Source organism: Myotis brandtii, unplaced genomic scaffold (genome assembly GCF_000412655.1).
Source record: "Myotis brandtii unplaced genomic scaffold, ASM41265v1 scaffold728, whole genome shotgun sequence".
NCBI classification, from domain to species: Eukaryota; Metazoa; Chordata; class Mammalia; order Chiroptera; family Vespertilionidae; genus Myotis; species Myotis brandtii.
Genome location: NW_005370875.1, coordinates 225521 through 243264, shown reverse-complemented (window position 1 = coordinate 243264; position 17744 = coordinate 225521). Strand labels below are relative to the sequence as shown.

Sequence of the window (17744 nt, the reverse complement as noted above, 5' to 3'; positions counted from 1 at the left end):
GGAGCCAGGGGCGGGCGGGGCGCTGCCGAGGCCTCCCCCCAGCTCTTGTGCTGCAGGAACTCAGCTCGCACCTGCCCCTTCCTAGGAGGTGTCCGACTGGGTGCGCATGGGGAAGGCCCTGGACAACATCTGCTTCTGGGCGGCGCTGGTGCTCTTCAGTGTGGGCTCCAGCCTCATCTTCCTGGGGGGCTACTTAAACCAAGTGCCCGACCTGCCCTACCCGCCGTGCATGTAGACCCGAGCTGGTGGCCGCCTGATTTCAACTTTCCTATCCTCTCCAGGAGGAAATAGATTTTGAAAAACAAGTTGCTACCACTGCTATATTATGATCCTTTACCACCAGGGATAATAAATCAGTATTTTGTAAACACATGTTGCCTGTGCACAAGTGTGTAGGTCTGGTCACTGCGCAGGGATTAGAAAGAGGGAAGACTTTTTAAAAACTTTTTATTGATTTTGGAGAGGAAGGGAGAGATACAAGTATCAATAAGAGATAATCATTGATTGGCTGCCTCCTGCATGCATGCCCCACACTGGGTATCGAGCCCATAACCTGGCACGTGCCCTGACCGGAACTGAACGGTGACCTCCTGGTTCACAGGTCCCCGCCCAACCACTGAGCCAGTCAAGATGGTTGTTCAAGCAGCTCTTGAATGCCAGTCCTCTGGGAAGCAAAGACCATCCTAGACCTAGCCTTGCTGACCTTCCAGTTTTGCTCAGGCTCCAGCCCCATAGGACCTTCTAGCCCTGTGAGCTTCTAAGCTGGCAGCTATTTGATGGCCGCACAGGAGAGACACGGTTGCTGGGACCAAATGCCCTCAGGGCAGGCCCCCACAGGCCCACAGAATAAGGCTGAGGATGCCCTGGCCCTCCCTCCATCATTTCTTCTAGGTTTTCTTGGTCAAGTACTGCCCACCTACTTGGATCCCCAAGACTCATTGTAGATTCCACCCCACCCCACCCCCTTCGTCCTAACTCTGCTTGCTTGCCCTGGCGAGTAGCTGGACTGTGAGAGAAAACAGAATAAAAAGGGGTCTGAAGTGGTGGGAGCTGGTTGAATAGTCTTTATTAACAAACGGGATATCCAAGGCCACTACATTGAGGAGGGGTAGGGACAGGGAGGGAACAGGGCTACTTGCTGCTCACACTATATACAGATGCAAGCAAGGGGGTGTGGAGGCCAGAGCTCCATGCTCCCTCCCTCCACCAGGAAAGGACAGAGGCTAGAAGAGATGAGGGCTGGAAAGGGAGAAATGTTTTGGCTGGCGGGGTCCCCCTTCCATTCCCTGGGGTTTGGGAGGAGGGGAATCATTAAATTGCTTTCAGAAAATGAGGAAATGGTCCCTGCCCCTGGAGTGGCTGGTGACCCCCCTAAAACCTAGGGCCCAGTGACACCCCCCCAGGGTCTGGTACATTCAAGGGGGGAGCCGGCTCCCCTGACGTGCAAATAAAGGGGCCCAGGGCCCTGCCCAGTCAGCAGCAGTGGGGTACGGGGTCCAAGCCCCAAGCACTCTCCTCTTAAGTGGAGAAAAGGGGGGACGGGGCTAAGCCCACTCGATTCCTGTGAAGGGGAAGCTGTGCCTCTCTCCAGAAGATGGGACAGGCACAGCTTTGGGGGAGAGAACATGTTGGGGAAGAAGGTGGTCATGTGATCACAAAAGCATCAAGGGTCAGAGGTCACGTTCCCAGCAGGCTCCAGTGAATCAAACCAGTAAAAGCAAAAGCCCAAGGAGGGGGAAGCAGGGCGGCCTGGGAAGTCTGGCTGTGGGGGGAGAGCTCCAGCCCAGGGCCTGTCACCAGTTCATGATGCAGTTGCGGTTCAGAGTCATGAAGTAAACTTGGCTGCTGCCCCCAGAGCGGACGGAGGCAAAGAATACCTGGGGGGGAAGGAGAAGAAGTCACCAAGGGATTGGGGTGAGGGGGTTCAATTAATTGGGAGAGGGAGAGAGACACTGCAGTTTAGTCTCTCAGAATAACCCCACCCGCCCCGACCAGTGTGTTCAGTGGTTAGAGCAATGGCCCACGCAACAAAGGGTCGCAGGTCCGACTCCTGGTCAAGGGCACATACCTGGGTTGCAGGTTCAATCTTCCACATGCAGGAGGCAACCAGTTGATGTGTCTCTCTCTCCCCCCCCCCCCCCCCACACACACCTCTCTAAAAATCAATGAAAAAAAAAATCCTTGGGTGAGGATTACCCAAAAAAAGGGAAGAACTACCCCTATCGCCCTGAAGAGCAGAAGTGCTTGGGGAAGAGGGCAGCTGGCAGACCTCTAGGGTGAAAGAAAGGGGGGGGGGCAGGGGAAGGGAAAGGGCGGGCTGTGACCGAGTGTGTTCCCTAAGGGGCCCCTTTCAGGAAGACTCCACAATGGTCACCTCCTTGGTAGGAACCTAAGGTTTTGGAAGCCAGACCAGTGCAGGCCCCAGCCCTTTCCAGGGGCAAGGGGCTCCCACCTTGTCATTCCGCTCACACAGGAACTTGAGCCTCTGAGCTCGTTTGTGCATGAAGACCCCGTCCAGGTGGCCTGTCTCCACAGAGCGGATCTCGATGGCTTTCTCGCCCCAGCCCATTATCTGGTTGGAGCAGATGTAGGCTGGAGGAGAAAGAAGTGGAGGGGCAGTGAGTGGATTGCAGCCCAGCCCGCTCTAGGGCCAGCTCGGGGACCCGCCGCTCGGGGACAAGCACCACTCACCCACGGAAGTGGGCATCTCTCCCCACTGCAGCACCACATCCTTAATGATCCGCCCGTACGTGTTGACGTAGACGCCCTCGTCCTCGTAGCACAGCAGCATCTCCATGCCATCGGTGTTGGGGAGGAAGATGATGGCGTGGGGTGTGATCTGGCTCTGGATCTGGGAGGAGGAGGGCTGGAGTCCCTGAGTCGGGAGCCCAGGCTGGCGGCCCCCCTCTGCCCACAGTCCAGCTGAGCTTACATGAACAGGGATGTAGATGTCGTAGCTGTTCCCCGAGTCGACATCCACTGCGTGGAAGCCAGCACTGGAGCCATAGATGACTTTGAGCCGCTGTCCCTCCTCTACCGTCAGGTCCACCAGCAGGGGGCGGTGAGGCAGGTCAGCAAAGGACTGTGGAGGAAAGAAGGGATCAGGGGACACAGGTGGAGGAGTCAGACCTTGGAGCAGTGTTGGGGGGCTGAGGCTGGGATTACCTTGAAGGCCATGAATTTGTGGTAGGGTTTGGGGGCCCAGGCATACACCTCTACGGAATTCTTCAGGGCGATGACCAGGAACTTAATACGTTCGTATTTCACTGGGGGGCAGGAAAGAAGAGGGATGCTGGGACTTCCCTTGGACTGCGGGGCCCCTCCCATAGGTCTGTCCTACACCCCCAATGCCAGGCCCCACGTCTCTGGCTTCATGACCATTAAGCCCAAACCCTCATTTCTTCTCATAAACAAATGTGCCCTGGCCACTCTGCTGTGACCTCCTCACCAACGCGGTAGTGCCCGCAGCCCTCCATGTCCCCCACAGTGGTCCAGCCCTGCTTCTTCTCCACTTCTGGGTCATTGTGCAGAATCTTGTTCCGGAGCCAGGACAGGTAGTACACGCGCAGTTTGTTCCTTTTCCCTGAGGGGCGAGGACACACACACACACTCCCTTCGTTGGAGATCCAGATTCGGCCTCCCGCCATCCTTTTCTGCGTACCACAAGGGGTGAGAAAGTGGCCCCACCTTCCGGCTCCTGGACCAAGGGTGCCCTCTGCCCCGGCTGAAGATGGTGACAGAGAGCCAAGGAGCTGAGCCCCCTCCTCCAGGCCCTGTCCCCGCCCCCGTCCTCCACACACACACCTGAGATGGTGATGAGCAAGTTGAGTCCTTCCAGCACATCCATTTGCTGGAAGCGCCGCCGCCCAATGAGTCCATACACCTTGCCCTGCCCACTTCGGTCCAGCAACATCAGCCCGTTCTCCGTGCCCACCAGCAGGTTGACGCCTGCAACGGGAGCCCTTGGGCAGATCAGAGGCAGAGCCAGGCCCTCACCCGACCAGGAGCAGAGGGGCACACAGATCCCTCTTTTCCTTCCCAGCCCTGGCTTACCCCAAAGGGCCGCGCAGAGGATCTCGGAATTGAACCGCTTCTTGTACTTGCGAATCTCGGGGGTTTCACTGTGGGCCCGTGTGTTGGTGGGGTTCACGTTGACCACAGAGCCTTTCCGCACGTCATACTGCAGCTGATCAAGCCGACTGGCCTCTCCACCCACTAGGGCTGCGGGGGGAGAGAAGTGGGGGTGGGCTGCTGTCCCCTTACCCCGTCTCTTCTTACTCTACCCTTACACTCAGTCTCGGCTCCTCTGAATACTCAGAAGGAAAGAGAAAGACCGGAGAATGGAGGAGGTGCACGAAGGAGCTGAAACGGCCAAAGGCCTGAAAGTGCTCCTTCCGTCCCGCAGGGCCCTGTGCTGCTGAGCATCTTCCCTCTCGGGGTAAGAGGCTCCGGAGCTCTTGTTGCCTCTGTGCCAGGGCAGGTGCTCAGGTGAGGGGAGGCCGTGAGCACCTGCTTTGTGAACCGCATCACCGGGGCTTCACCTTTGCCCTCTCCAGGCCTCATGGCAGCTCCGTCCTCCCATCCTCACCTGTGATAGGGATGGTGTCCCCACTGCCTCCGGACTGATAGATGCCTAGGTCCACAAACATCGTGAACGAGCTCTTGCCAGGGGCCTTCACCAGCCCACGAGACTGGTACTGTGGGGGCAGGAGTGGGAGTCAGGCAAACATGTGAGACCCTGGCCTGTGCCCCCCCTTCTATTGTTCCTAGGCCCCATGTGCCCCCAGGGGAACCCTGGCCCAGGTGCTCTGCCCGCCCAGCAGAGTAACCCCCAACACCCCCTGATCTGCCCACTGCCAGTGCCCTCCCCTCGTCCCATGGACCAGCCTGCACCCACTTACATCACTGCCTCCATCCTTCACGGGGGGGCTTTGACCTTTGCTGCTTTCAGTGGGCGAGTGGCTGGGCTGGACCACGTCTGGCAGGTTTGTGTAACCATTGCTGTCGGCATGCAGCAGGCTTCGCTCCTCTTCAGGTGTCTAAAGGAACAGAGGGAGGGGGCCAGTGCTAGGGCCAAGGAGGGTCACAGCAGGTCTGGGAAGAATGGAGTGCCTACTCACACGCTGGACCACCATGGTGCCACCCCCATAGGGGGTCTGGGTCCCGGCGATCTCCTCCACATCATGGACCACCATGGTGCTGACACTGTCTGTATCCCCATCGCTGCTATGGGAGAGGGAGGTCATGAGGCCCTCCAGGTCCTGCCTGCCACCCAAGTACCATGGCAGCAGGCGAGAGCAGGAGGCCTAGCACTTTCAGCTTCCGATTCTATTCAAAACACGATGCACTCAGCCCCCACTGAGCAACCTTGTCCTGCTGTTGGGTGTCCTGGGCCCCGCACTTGGGTTGGGGCAGGCTGGTGGTAGAGACACCTGAAGAGACCACCACCCTACTGACAGCACAACGGGAGAGAGAGGAACACCAGTCTCACACCCCATTCTCTAGAGAAAGGAAGGAATCACTCACCAGCAGTGACACCAGGGTTCCCCACAGATTTGCCCGAGGTCCCCCTCCCTCGAACCTACAACCCTTCTCTTTGGGTGCCACCACCCCCAGGGAGCCCCATACCGGGCCCCAGGGGTGTCTCTGCTCCCTTCTGATGGTTCGCCATTGCTTTCCTCCTCGTCGTCCTCACTGCTCTCCACCTCCTCACTGGACGATGAGTAGTCCATGGCCTTCTTGGGAGGCCGTGGGGCCTCATCCAGGGTCCGTTCTTTCAGCAACACAAAATCCTGCAAGGGAGGAGCTGTGTGAGGGGGAGGGGGGAGAGGGCGGTGGTAAAGGATGTCCAAGGAGAAGGGGCAGGGTCACAGGAGGGCTCCCGCAAGCAGGGCCCTTCTCACTAACCTCACCAATGGCTCGCTTATAGCTCTGGGAGGGGCCACAGGGAAAGGGCAGCCAGGAAGAGGCAGGAGAGAGGTTAAGAAAGGTTAGTAACTGGAAGTACATCTGTAATCCCGCAGCCCTTAACGAAGGCCCACCCCCCAGCACCCAAGCTGAAGAGGCTCCAAGCTGGCCCCAAAGTCACAGACCAGAAGGCAGGGCCACAGCTGCCACCTGCCGACTTACTGCGGGCCGGCCTGGCCGTGAGCGGTGGTCATCAGGCTTGGCTTTGTTCCCAGGGGACAGCACTGGGGAGCTGTCCAGTTTGGAAGAGGCTGGTATGGCACGGTGGGAGAAGGGAGGTCACTGACACCCGGATGGGGGTGACCTCGAGCCCACACCCTGGGCTGAGACCTGGGCCTGAGCCCCGGAGCTCAGACACGCTCCACACCCAGCCCAGCCCCACCCTAGCCCTGAGGATGTCTCAGTCCCTACCCTGAGGGAGATGTCCAGGCCCCAGAGCAGGCTGCCAGGCCCACCCACGTACCTCCTACACGGTTCCGCTCCAGAGAGCCGGCCTGGGGAAGGTGCCCATGAGAGGCGGGGAGGACACTATCCGAGCGCTCCCAGCCAGGGTCGCTCCTTCTGAGGTCGGGGTTACTGTGGGAGAGCAGAGACGGGGTCAGGGCGACAAGGGGCTCCCCTCCCTGGGGGCTGAGCTGCACTGCAGAGGGAGCCATCACCAGGGGAGGCAAGTAGGTGGCAGAAGTGAGGGTGGGAGTGAGTGAGGGGACAACTCCATTACCTACTGGCGTTGGGCGGACCAGGGGGCTGAGCAGGGGGCCCTGGAGGCTTGGGACTCCCCCGCTCTGCCCTCCTTTGCAGATAGATTTGCCAGGCGGAGTTGCTGCGAGGTCTGTGAAGGGAGCACAGGGGTGCCGGGGGCAGGGGCAGGGAGGGGGCTGAGGTGACTGGGTCGGGGCTTGCCCACCCCTAAGCGGGTAACCTGGCAAACTCCCCTCTGTCCCCGCCCCGCTCCCTAGCCTGCCACCCAGCTCTGCACAGCTCAGTGTTACCTGGCACGGACAGCCTGGGCTGGCCGAGCCCCTCCGGCCCCACTGGTGTTAAGGGCAGTGGCAATAGATGAGGTCCTCTGAGGCACCTGAGGAGAGGAGGGGGGTCAGTGTGCTGGGAGCCAGCTCTGTGCTGGAACCACACACATTTCGTCCTCGCTGAGGCCCCACAAGGTGCCCCCCTGGCCTTTATGAAGTCCGCTAAGCTCAAGGAAGCTGATGAATCTGTTCAGAGGCATGAAGCCAGGAAATGGCAGAGCTGGGATTCCAACCCAGAAGGTCTGCCCCTAGTGCTTCCCAAACACCCTTGGCATCTTTCCATTCACACTTACGCCGGGATCACCCGCTGGGATCACCATGACACAGTCACGGGCCACCAGATGGAAACCCCGTCAGGACGGCGGCTGTGGTGGATGACTTGCCTTCTCTTCCCTTCCAACCCCAAACCCATCTCCACCTCACTGCTCCCTCCACTCTCCTCCATTTTCTCTCTTACCATAGTTGACCCTTGAATAACATGGGTTTGAACTGCACAGGTCCACTTACACACAGATTTTTCTCAAGAAACACGTAGAGCACTGTGCGTGTATTATTTTTTCCTTATGACTTTCTTAATAACATTTTCTTTTCTCTAGTTTATATAATATACGTAACATACAAAACTATGTGTTAATAAACTTTATGTTACTGGTAAGGCTTCTAGTCAACAGTAGGCTATTAGTAATTTAGTTCTGGGGCATTTAAAAGTTACACTTAGCCCTGCCAGTGTGGCTCAATGGTTGAGTATCGACCCATGCACCAAGAGGTCATTGATTTGATTCCCAGTCAGGCCACCTGCCCAGGTTGCAGGCTCAATCCCCGGTCGGGGGCATGCAGGAGGATCAATGTTTCTTTCTCTCTCTCCCTTCTCCTTCTCCTTTCCTCTCTCTCTAAAAAGCAATAAAAACATACTTTTATAAAGTTACACTTAGATTTTTGACCGTGTGGAAGTCAGTGCCCCTAGCCTCCACATTGTTCAAGGGTCAACTGTATTTTGTGCTCTTTCCTGGTCCCACAGGCCTGTCCTTACCTTGGGTGGGGCCTCATTATCCTGCCGGACCCAGGCTGGGGGGTTCGGGCTGGGACCAGGCCCTTCCGAGGTAGGGTCTGAATTCTGGCGGATGACAGCTCCTCGGACACTGGGCGTGGCAGTGGGTGTGGGGGCCGCAGGGTCAGGGTCATGAGAGGCTGGGAAGGCAGCCAGGTTTCGGGTGGGCTGGTCCTGCAGGGACTGGGATCGGGGTACAGGCGCTGCATATGGCTTCAGTGGGACCCGGTGTGCCACCAGGCTCTGCAGGGAGAGACCAGGGAGGGTAGGCTGCCCACTCTGTGCACATCCCCACCTGTGAGCCGGGGCCTGGGCTGAGAGGAAGGGGCAAGTAAAGCCCATCGAGTGGAAGAGGCTCCTGGAGCCCAAGAATAAGCAAGATGTAGGACAGACATGCAGCAAGCAGGTGATGTCTGCCCATGTACCTATCATGAGGTCTGTGATCCCTGGCTAAGTATGTGCTGGTGTGTGCGTGTCCCTGTGCTGCCTGAGGCTCCCCATGTCTGTGTTAAGACGGAAATGGGAAGAAACTCACCTTGTGCGGTCCCTCCTGGGGCTCCACCGGCCTCTGCATAGGAGGAGTTTGGGAAAGTGGTCCTGGGGGCCCAGGGGAGGCCTGAGGAACAGGGGGCTCAGGCCCTGTGCTGCTTGGCTTGGTCTTGGCCAAGGGAGAGTTCTGCTGCTTGTTCATCCTTGTTCTCTCTTCTACCTGTGATTCAAAAGGATGCCAAGCAGGCCAGTTTTTGCTTCACTGTCCTCAAAATGTAGGTCCCCACCTGCCCCACTGCTCCAGCCCTCATGCCTGTGCGGAGCACCCCTTTCCCCTTCTCAGTGTCCGCCAGTGCGGAATGATCACTTCTTACAGCTCAGGCCTCAGGCAGAGGGCCTGGGAGGGTAGTGTCTTAGGCTGTAAGGAGGCAGTGAGTACCTCTCGGGCCCAGGCTGGCTTGTCGGCGGGGGTAATGCCCCGACTATAATGGTACAGGGGCTTCCTGTCCCCGGGAAGGATCTGCTGCTGCTGCTGCTGCTGTTTCTGCAGCTGCTGCTGCTGCTGCTGCTGCTGCAGGGACTTGAGGTAGGCGTGCTCCTGCTGCAGCTGCCTCTGCAGGCGCTCCGACTGCCGCTGCTCCTCCAGCTGCTTCCGCTTGTATTCCTGGGCCCAAGGGTAGGAAGAGGGGCTCAGCAAGATGTAGCCCTGGAAGTTAGAGGTGGCATGCCCTTTCTTTTCTCCTGCCTAGAGAGATGTCTCCCCTTGATGCCTGGGTGAGTCCCTTCCCCTGAAGTGCTCCCATCCCATTCCTTCCAGCAGAGAAGCTCTGATACACATCTTCCCAGAGAAAGCTGGGGGACCCCGTTACCAGCAGTAGGGCCTGTTCCTGGAGCAGCTGTTGCTGAAGGATCTCGAGCTGTCGCTGCTCCTCCTCTAGCCTGTGACGAATATATTCCTGGGGGGTGGGGTTGGGGTGGGGGCAAAGGGCAGGGAAAGAGGAAAAGGCGGCGGCGGCGAAGGAGTTGGAGAAAGAGGAAGGATCGGTGGGGTGAGGATGAGGAGAGCAGGGAAGAGCAATAGAGAGGATGGGGATGGGATGAGCCCCGAAGGGGCAGGGAATGAGGAGGAAGTCAGGGTGGAGGACCCATGAGGGGAAGTGCAGGGGAGAGGAGTCAGGGTGGGCAAAGAGATGGGGAATGAAGGCACAGAGACAGGAGGAGGGCAGGGAGCCAGGGTTGGGGGTTGAAGGGTGGGAGAAAACAGAGAGAAAGAGTGAAGCTAGAAAAGATAGGAGGAATCTAGGGGTAGGGAAAGAAGGGGGAAAGGGTTTCGGGGAGCAGGGGTGCAGGCAGCAGGAGCGGGCAGGGAGGCCAGGGGAGGGGAGGGGTGTGTGCAGTGTGTGCTGGGGGCCTGTACCTGCTCCCGCTCTGCTTGCCGCCTCTCCTCCTCCCGCCGCAGGGCCTGCATGTCCTCCAGACGCCGTTGCTGTTCCTTCTCCTGCAGCTTCCGCTGTTCCCGCTCCCGCCGTTGTTGCTGTGGGTGAGAGAGGTGTGGTCTTAAGGACTGCACACTCAGACAGCCCTGGAAGGGGAAACCAGCCCACTTCGGGCATCTCCTGTAAAGGCGACCCTTTCAGGACAATGCTCCTTCTCACCTGGGATGATGGTGAGAGAGAATGGCCTCAACTTGTTTCCACAGACCTACCAACTCCTACACAGGAGCCCATGGGGGGGCTGAGCTTGGGAAAAATTACTCGTCCAATGTGGCTGTGAGCTTGGGACCAGAGCTAAGCAGCTGGCTGCTGCCCTTGGAGTGGGCTGAATTGGATAACACCTTCTCCTATCCATTCGCCCACCAAAAACCAGAGTCAATACTCCTGGCCTCTCTAAACAAACTGCCTGTAAACCCAAAAGGAGTGGGCTGTAATGATGGCCTTTGGCCACAAGAGAGCAGCAGATGCCCATGCACAGAAGCACAACCCAGAGGAGAGGGACTCGGCCAGGTCCTTAGCCAACATCAGCAGCTCAGGTTGCATTTTACTTTCACAACCTTTCCGACCAAAGAGTCTGCCCCAATAAAAGAAAAAGAGAAAAAGATCTCTATTAAAATGAATTTCTCCCTCCCACCTGACAAGACTGTACTTTCCAACAAATCTAAGCTGAAACAAAAGTAAAAGGTGGTTCTTTAGAAGGATCTTTCATGTTCAGAAAGAGAAACAAATGGAAAAGGAAAAAGAAAAAAGCTAAGCCCTCAGGGCCAGTACAGCTGGGGGCCTGTGCCGGGCCTATCTCCACAATGAGGATCTGGCAGGCCTGCTCCAGGAAACACCCGCTAGACACAATTTTCTGTCACTCAACGACCTTAAGACAATGTTTACTATGTTCTCCTGTAGCAGGCTTCCTTACAAATTGTGTTTTGTTCAACAAAGACTGGTGCCTGCTTTGGGGAGCAGTTCATAGACAGTGTGGATGCTTCTGTCTATTCATTTTTTTGTTAAGCACAGCTCTCCGTGAACTTTGAAGTCATATAATTGTTTCAACAAAAAGTTCATCACTTAAGGCATCTTTAAAACCAACCTATACCTTGCCTTTCCCACCATGGCCCCCTGCAAAATAAATACATTTAAATACAGATGCATAGAAAAAATAAATATGCATATAGATCTTTTAAAATGGTGGTTAAAATAAAAAACTGTAGCTATTTAAGATTCTCTATTAAAATGAATTTCTCCCACCCACCTCCAGCAAGTCCGACTGACAAGACTGTACTTTCCAGCAAATCTAGGCCAAAAAATTAAAAGTAAAAGGAGGGTAAAGAGAAGGCTCCTCTTCATGTTCAGACTAGACAACTGCTTATCTATCAGATGCTCAGGGGCCTGGAGTATTTGTACACAGACCACAGCTCCGGGGGCTAGACAACAAGGACAGGGACAGTCCTGTCTGTGGGGAACCAGTATGGCTTTTCAGAAATGGCTCTGCTCCCAAGGGAGGCTGAGAGCACCACCATTCACACAGCTGATGAGCGGGCAGTGCACGTGGGGACTGGCCTCTAACAGCACAGACCCTTTCTATCCAATTCTGAACGAAGGGGGTTAGGAAGCCCTGGCTCGCTCCCTCTTCTCCGTTGTCCTAATGGAAGCAGGGATGGGGCCAGGAGGGGTGCTGAACCAGGCCTGGCCAGGTCCTCCCAGGACAACCCCACCTCCTCAACCCGCCGCCGCTCTTCCTTCTGCTCCTCGATGCGGCGCTGCCGCTGGTGCAGGAGGTGTTTGATGTGCGCCTCAGGGTCTCGCTGCTGTTGCTGCTGCAGCTGCTGCTGCTGCTTTAAAGCCTCTGAGTTGCCCTTATTCTCCTGCTGGAGCCGGAGGAACTCCCGGCGTAGCGTGGACTCGCCGGGCACGTTCATGATGGAGCTGGGTCAGGGTGGCACAATGAAGGGTGGGGTCAGAACCCAGTCATTTCCCACTTTCACGTCTGGGAGACACCGGAGTAGGTGCTCTTCCTGGACCAGACAGTCTGCCTCCAGTCACTCTCTCCTGCCCAGTCTTGGGCCCTGTCCTCCAGCAATACCCCAGCCTGCATCCCTGAATCACCCTCTCCCCACTTCTTTTTATTTTTTTAAATTTTTGATTTTTTTTTTCTTTGAGAGAGAGAAATATCGACAGGCTGCCACCCACATGCCCCTACTGGGGACCAAGCCCACAATCCGGGCATGTGCCCTGACCAGGAATCAAACCAGCGCCCATTTGGTGCATGGGACGACGCTCAACCAACCGAGCCACACTGGCCTGGGCTCTTGCCACCTCTTGCTCATTCATTCCATTTCTTCTCAGCTCTCAGATTGTTTTATGGGTCTCTAACCCACCATCCCCAGGCTGAGAGTCCCCAAGCCCCAAGGACCTCTGATGTCCCCTCGGATGAAAAGTGAGGCCCCCAAACTCCACCTGCCAAGCCCACCTTGGTTCTCCTTCCTCTCCATGGCTGTCATCTTCCTCTTCACTGCCGCTGTACTCATATTCTGTCTCCTCTGCAGGGGGGAGATCACTGCTGTTTCTTCACCCAGTGCCCCAGACCCCACCCTGGGCTAGGAAAACCTTAGACGGGGACAACCAATAAGATCTGTCTGGATGGCCACGCACCTGGGTCCCTGCCCACCTCCTGGGAGCAATGGAATGACGGTGGGTCTCAGGTTTGGGCCTGCACAGGCATGGGGATTAGACCCAATAGTAGGTGGGATGTGACTGAATGTGTGCATGCACTCACAAATGAATGTGCTCAACAGGAAGCTTTTGTAAGGATGCAAAAGGGCCGCACTCATTTGGAAGGCTGGCTTGAATTGGCGCTATGAGAAAAAGCACTCTGAGGTCGAAAGCCTGGGAAAGGAGGTGTCTTCGGATGCGGACAGCTGGGGTCTGGGAGAGGTGCCCGAACGGGAGCAAGGAGGAGCCAGGGCTGGTGAAGAGGAGCAAGGGCTGAAGTGTGTCCTGACCCCCCACCCCCGCCTCCCCCACTGACCTTTCTCGCCCCGCTTCTTCCGAGACCGGTCGATGTGGTCCTTGAGCTGGATGCGGACCTGCCGCTCTGTGGGCTGGTCGCGGATGAAGGGGAACTTTAGCAGCTGCTCTGTTGGTGGGCGGCTCAGGTAAGTCTTGATGAGACATGTGTCAATGAAGTCGATGAACTTCTTAGACCTGGAAACAATGGCTCACACTAGGAGGGCCCCCTTGGGAGGGGGTGTCACAGGAGGAAGAGGGGAGATCATTCATCAAAAAGCCACTTCGGGAGGGTAAGAGATCAACCAAAGGACTTGTATGCACGAATATGAGCATAATCAAAGGACACAGGCAGTAGGGGGGTGAGGGCATGTGCTGGGGGGTGAGAGTGGCTGGGGAGAGGTCAATGGGGGGCAAAAAAGACTTATGTAATATAATACTTTAAACAATAAAGAATTTAAAATTTTTTAAAAAGCCACTTTGACTTCCCTTCTGTCTTCTCCATACCCCAACACCAGCGCCCCTAATGCTGTGGCTGCAGTACCAGCCCCTCCCAACGCCTCTTGTATGGTGCAGACCCAAGCCTGAACCCAGGGGGTTATGGTGGAGGCAGCCTTGTCCAGAGACCTTTCTAGACACCAAATCCCCAGAGACCTACCATTTCTTGGACTTGAGCCTGGGTGGTGGGTTCCGAGGGATGAGGAAGAGGGCTCGCATGGGATGCATGTCACACAGAGCTGGGACACAGAAGAGACTGTCAGTCCCTTTGCCATGCTGAGAGCCTAAAGGAGCCCTTCTCACCATGACTTCCCAAGGCCCACCTCTCCCCTACAGCCACTTTCTGGGCCCTCCCTTCTCTCCCAGACTCCGCACTTACGGGGGGCTCCCTCTGCCATCTCAATGGCTGTGATTCCTAGAGACCAAATGTCACTCTACAGAGGGGAAAGAAAGGACAGGTGAATGCTCCTGGTAACTCTCTTCACCTACTCTCCCTGTCTCTTCAGAACCCCTTGCCGGCCAATCCCTTCCTGAGGCCCCTCCTCTAACCCTGCATGTCCTCCAACTTACCCAATATTCCCACCCATACCTCCCTTGCCACAAAATGTCCCCCAACCCCTCATAGCCAACACATCATTAGACCTTCATTTTGCCCTCCCAAGCTGCTTAAGTCCCCAATATTTTCAATCTATCCATCACCCCCATCTCACTTCCTGCCTTGGCTGCCCCATGCTGCACACTCTCGGGTCCATACCCTGTAATCATAGGTGGCATCAGGGTTCTCATCACAGGCGATGACCTCCGGGGCCATCCAGTAGGGGGTCCCAATGAAAGTGTTTCGCCTGCCCACGGTGCGGTCCAGCTGAGCACTCACCCCAAAATCCACTGAGAAGACATGAGGAGAGGGGTCACAGCAGAGTGTCACATCTGCTCCCCTCATCCTGGACCCAGCATGGGTGTATCCCAAGGCAGCTGAGGTCCTGGCTCTACCTAGACACTCCCCGGAACCTCTCCCATCCCATCAACACCCTGAAGAACCTGACCTAGTCTCCCTGCGTCTTGGGAAAAACCAAGGTGAAAGGACATCACCTCAGATCATCTTTCCAGAGGGACCTGCACAGCACTGGGGACATAGCAGATAGCAGGCACCCCAGGGGAGGGTATGGGAAAGCAAGCCTCCCAGCCTACAGGTTGTGGGACTTAAGCCCCCAGAGGGAAAAGGGGCCTCTCGCCTGGAGGTTAGAGGGCCCATCCGCCCAGAAGGAATCAGCGCACCTAGCTTGACCTCGGCATTCTCTGTCAGCAGCACGTTCTGCCCCTTGATGTCTCGGTGAATCACCTTGTGGGCGTGGAGATGGGCCAGACCCTGGGCAGAGAGTGGGGGGAATTAGGCTTGATGTTGGAGGAGGGGGAAGGAGCGAGGACTTGCATTGACTGAGAGGGGAGGGGAGGTCATCAGTCTGGATGGGGCTGGGCTGAAGAAGCAGTCCCTCTCCACCATGTGCCCAAAGTACAGGCTGAGATTTCTGGAGCGTTTCCTCAGCATGGTGGCTCCTGGGAATCCCCAGCAGGTATAGATTGCAAGTGGAGAAACAGCAGAGCTTGGAAACAGAGGCACTTGTCTCCTCCAACAGTTTGAGTCCTCACCGTTAGGACTCTGTCTCTAGCCTCCAACCCCATCAGGCCACCTGCTCCTTAAAAGAGGGCACAGCTCTAGCTGGTTTGGCTCAGGGGATAGAGCGACGGCCTGCAGACTGAAGGGTCCCAGGTTTAATTCTGGCCAAGGGCACATGCCCTGGTTGCGGGCTTGATACCCCCCAGTAGGGGACGTGCAGGAGGCAGCCAATCAATGATTCTCTCACATTGATGTTTCTCTCTATCCTTCTCCCTTCCTCTCTGAAATCAATAAAAATAAATTAAATAAAAGAGGGCATAATTCCATTTCCTCCTCAGTGCAGGGGGGTCCATGCCCAGGGAGAAGCTCCAGAGGGGGTGGCCCAAGAGCAGGAGGCAGGAAGGGGCCTGGCGCTTACCCGCAGAATCTCCCTGCAGATGTAGGCGATGCAGTCCTCCTTCAGGGCATTCCCTTTTGTATTCTTTACCAGGTCCGTCACGGAACCAGCACCACAGAACTCCATTACCAGCTGTAGTCCCAGGGAGACCGGAAGGAAAAGTAGCAGTTAGGCAAGGCCCCTTTCCCCTGCCAGTGCCCTGGAGGAAAACCAGCGGCCTTGGGGTCAAACTGGTATAAGTTGAAGGGCAGGGGCCACATGCCCCCTCTCGCAAAGACCACAGAACTTCCTGAGGTTAGGAGGAAAAGGGGAAGGAAATACAGTCGGAAAAGATAGGCAGGGAGGGTTTGGGGACATGGTCTTTGTCCAGAGTAGGAGCCCAAGGAATCCCTGAAATTGTAGACAAAATGAGGGATCCAATGTGCTCATCAGATCCTTTTTGGGATTCATAACCCCTACTGCTCTAAAGCGAGGTCAGCAAACTATGGCTAGTTTTTTACATTTTTAAATGGCTGAAAAGAATAAAAAAATAATCACATGACATGCAAATTAGTGTCCTAAATAAAGGTTCTGGGGGATACAGTGATGCCCACTCATTTATATATTGTCTATGGCTGCTTTCATGGTACAATGGCTGAGCTGAGTAGTGACAGACAGTATGATCCACAAAGCCCCAAATATTTACTATCTGGTCCCTCACAGAAAAAGTTTGCCAACCTCTCATCCCGAGTAAAGAAAGGGGCTAGAACCAGCAATTTTCCAGTCTGCTAGAGACAAAAACAGTGCACAGGGTCTACCAGAGAGCTGAGGGAACCTGGTAGTGTTCTGGGAGAAACTCCACAAACAGAGGTAAGACTACAGCGGGGAGATGAGGAGAGCTCCTGTGCCATCTCTAGGGAAGAACCAGAGGCCCAGAGGCAGGTGCCAAAAGGGAAGTCCCCCGGTGACAGGCATGTCTGTTGAAATGTTTTCACTGTACCTTTTCTAAAAGCCACACCCAGCACAGAAAAAGGTTGGAAGAGATGTGGGCATTTGCATATGCAAAAATAATTTACATATGCTCCACATTTGAGTATAGCATAGTGGAAAGACAATGTCCAAAAGGTCCAGAAGGGGGCGCCTGGTCACTAGCACCTGACCTCTAGTCCTCAAGGATCTCTCACTTGGTACAGTTGGCAGGTAAACCTCTCTTAACCCATTACTCACCTTCTTTTGTGTGTATGAAATGTCAATGTGTGTGTGAGTGTGAGTGTGAGTGTGTGTGTGCGTGTGTGTGTGTGTGCGTGTGTGTGTCGCATGTGCATGCCTTCAGAAAGTCTACTGCATAGAAACAGGAACCATGATTCATACTTATTTGTGCAGGGTATGCAGAAAGTGCTAAATAAGTACTCATCTAGCAACTGCTGCAAGGGGAGACCTGGCATGAGCACCAATCCCCGGCGCCCCCCACCCACACCTTGCCCAGCCACCGCCATGTTCCCTGATGCTCTGTCCTTGGGTCTGGCTGAGTACCAGAGAGGCTGAGGAATCAGCTGGCACCAGTGCCCAGGCAGGGAGGGTAAATGACTTAGAAATGTTCTGGGCCAGGAGGGAATTTGGGGGAGACCAAAAGGGCTGCAGTAAGTTCTGGTTAGAACAATCACCCAGAGGCCTGTACACTGCCAGGAGGGGTCCACGCTCTACCTTCGCCTACCACAGAGTTTGGTCTGCTGCTTTCCTAGGGGCTGTGCCAGTGCAGGAGAACTCATCAACTAAGCTCCCTGGGTCTTTCCCAGCCCTTGCTAGGATTGCATTGCTCGATACTTATGAAGGGCCTGTTGGACACAGGGTAAGGTACTGGTTAGGGCAAAGGCGAGCCCTAGAACCCCTGCCACCGAAACGCCCAGAGGACAAGAGACTGCCAAGTGTGGGCAGGAGGTCCCTCCATCCATGCACAGGAGAGGCTGTGGGACTGAAGAGAGGGCTGGCAAGGAGACTCGGGTGCTGATGCTGGAGACAGAAAGGGCAGGGAGGGGCGGGGGCAGGCCAGAGGGCACTCTCACCCAGAGCTGGTCGTCGTTCCCAGGGGGGCTCTTCTTGATGAAGGCTCCATAGTAGGTGGCGATGTTGCGGTGGTGAGAGTATTTTTTCAACATGTTGATCTCCTGCTTGATCTCTTCTTCCTCATCCTGGGTGAATGGGAGGAGGTGAGCCTCGTTCTCAAGTCTCC

The 17744-nt window shown here is 55.9% G+C and overlaps 2 protein-coding genes across 5 annotated transcripts in view; one reads left to right on the top strand and one right to left on the bottom strand.

Moving 5' to 3' along the window:
- Positions 1-370, top strand: part of CHRNE (cholinergic receptor, nicotinic, epsilon (muscle)) — a 5753-nt gene extending 5383 nt beyond the window's left edge. Inside the window, exon 10 of the mRNA XM_014530207.1 lies at positions 86-370. Coding sequence (XP_014385693.1) covers positions 86-235 — 150 coding nt within the window. The 3' untranslated portion in view covers positions 236-370. The remainder of the gene's footprint in view (positions 1-85) is intronic.
- A 671-nt stretch (positions 371-1041) lies between these two features.
- MINK1 (misshapen-like kinase 1) overlaps positions 1042-17744 on the bottom strand; it is an 18755-nt gene continuing 2052 nt past the window's right edge. The window contains exons 3-33 of one of the 4 annotated variants that reach the window (XM_014530244.1): positions 17578-17705; positions 15557-15667; positions 14799-14889; positions 14278-14408; positions 13903-13957; positions 13684-13762; positions 13048-13223; positions 12490-12559; positions 11735-11945; positions 9950-10066; positions 9402-9488; positions 8972-9196; positions 8579-8752; positions 8026-8286; positions 6960-7045; positions 6689-6799; positions 6431-6543; positions 6130-6218; positions 5908-5931; positions 5629-5792; positions 5121-5223; positions 4902-5039; positions 4589-4697; positions 4054-4221; positions 3805-3948; positions 3449-3583; positions 3166-3266; positions 2933-3082; positions 2692-2851; positions 2453-2592; positions 1042-1877 (exon numbers count right to left, since the gene is read on the bottom strand). In XM_014530244.1, the coding sequence (XP_014385730.1) occupies positions 1794-1877; positions 2453-2592; positions 2692-2851; positions 2933-3082; positions 3166-3266; positions 3449-3583; positions 3805-3948; positions 4054-4221; positions 4589-4697; positions 4902-5039; positions 5121-5223; positions 5629-5792; positions 5908-5931; positions 6130-6218; positions 6431-6543; positions 6689-6799; positions 6960-7045; positions 8026-8286; positions 8579-8752; positions 8972-9196; positions 9402-9488; positions 9950-10066; positions 11735-11945; positions 12490-12559; positions 13048-13223; positions 13684-13762; positions 13903-13957; positions 14278-14408; positions 14799-14889; positions 15557-15667; positions 17578-17705 (3935 nt within the window). In that variant the 3' untranslated portion in view covers positions 1042-1793. Of the gene's footprint in view, positions 1878-2452; positions 2593-2691; positions 2852-2932; positions 3083-3165; positions 3267-3448; positions 3584-3804; positions 3949-4053; positions 4222-4588; positions 4698-4901; positions 5040-5120; positions 5227-5628; positions 5793-5907; positions 5932-6129; positions 6219-6430; positions 6544-6688; positions 6800-6959; positions 7046-8025; positions 8287-8578; positions 8753-8971; positions 9197-9401; positions 9489-9949; positions 10067-11734; positions 11946-12489; positions 12560-13047; positions 13224-13683; positions 13763-13902; positions 13958-14277; positions 14409-14798; positions 14890-15556; positions 15668-17577; positions 17706-17744 lie in introns of all 4 variants that reach the window. The other 3 variants (XM_014530246.1, XM_014530245.1, XM_014530247.1) reach the window with 3 other exon arrangements.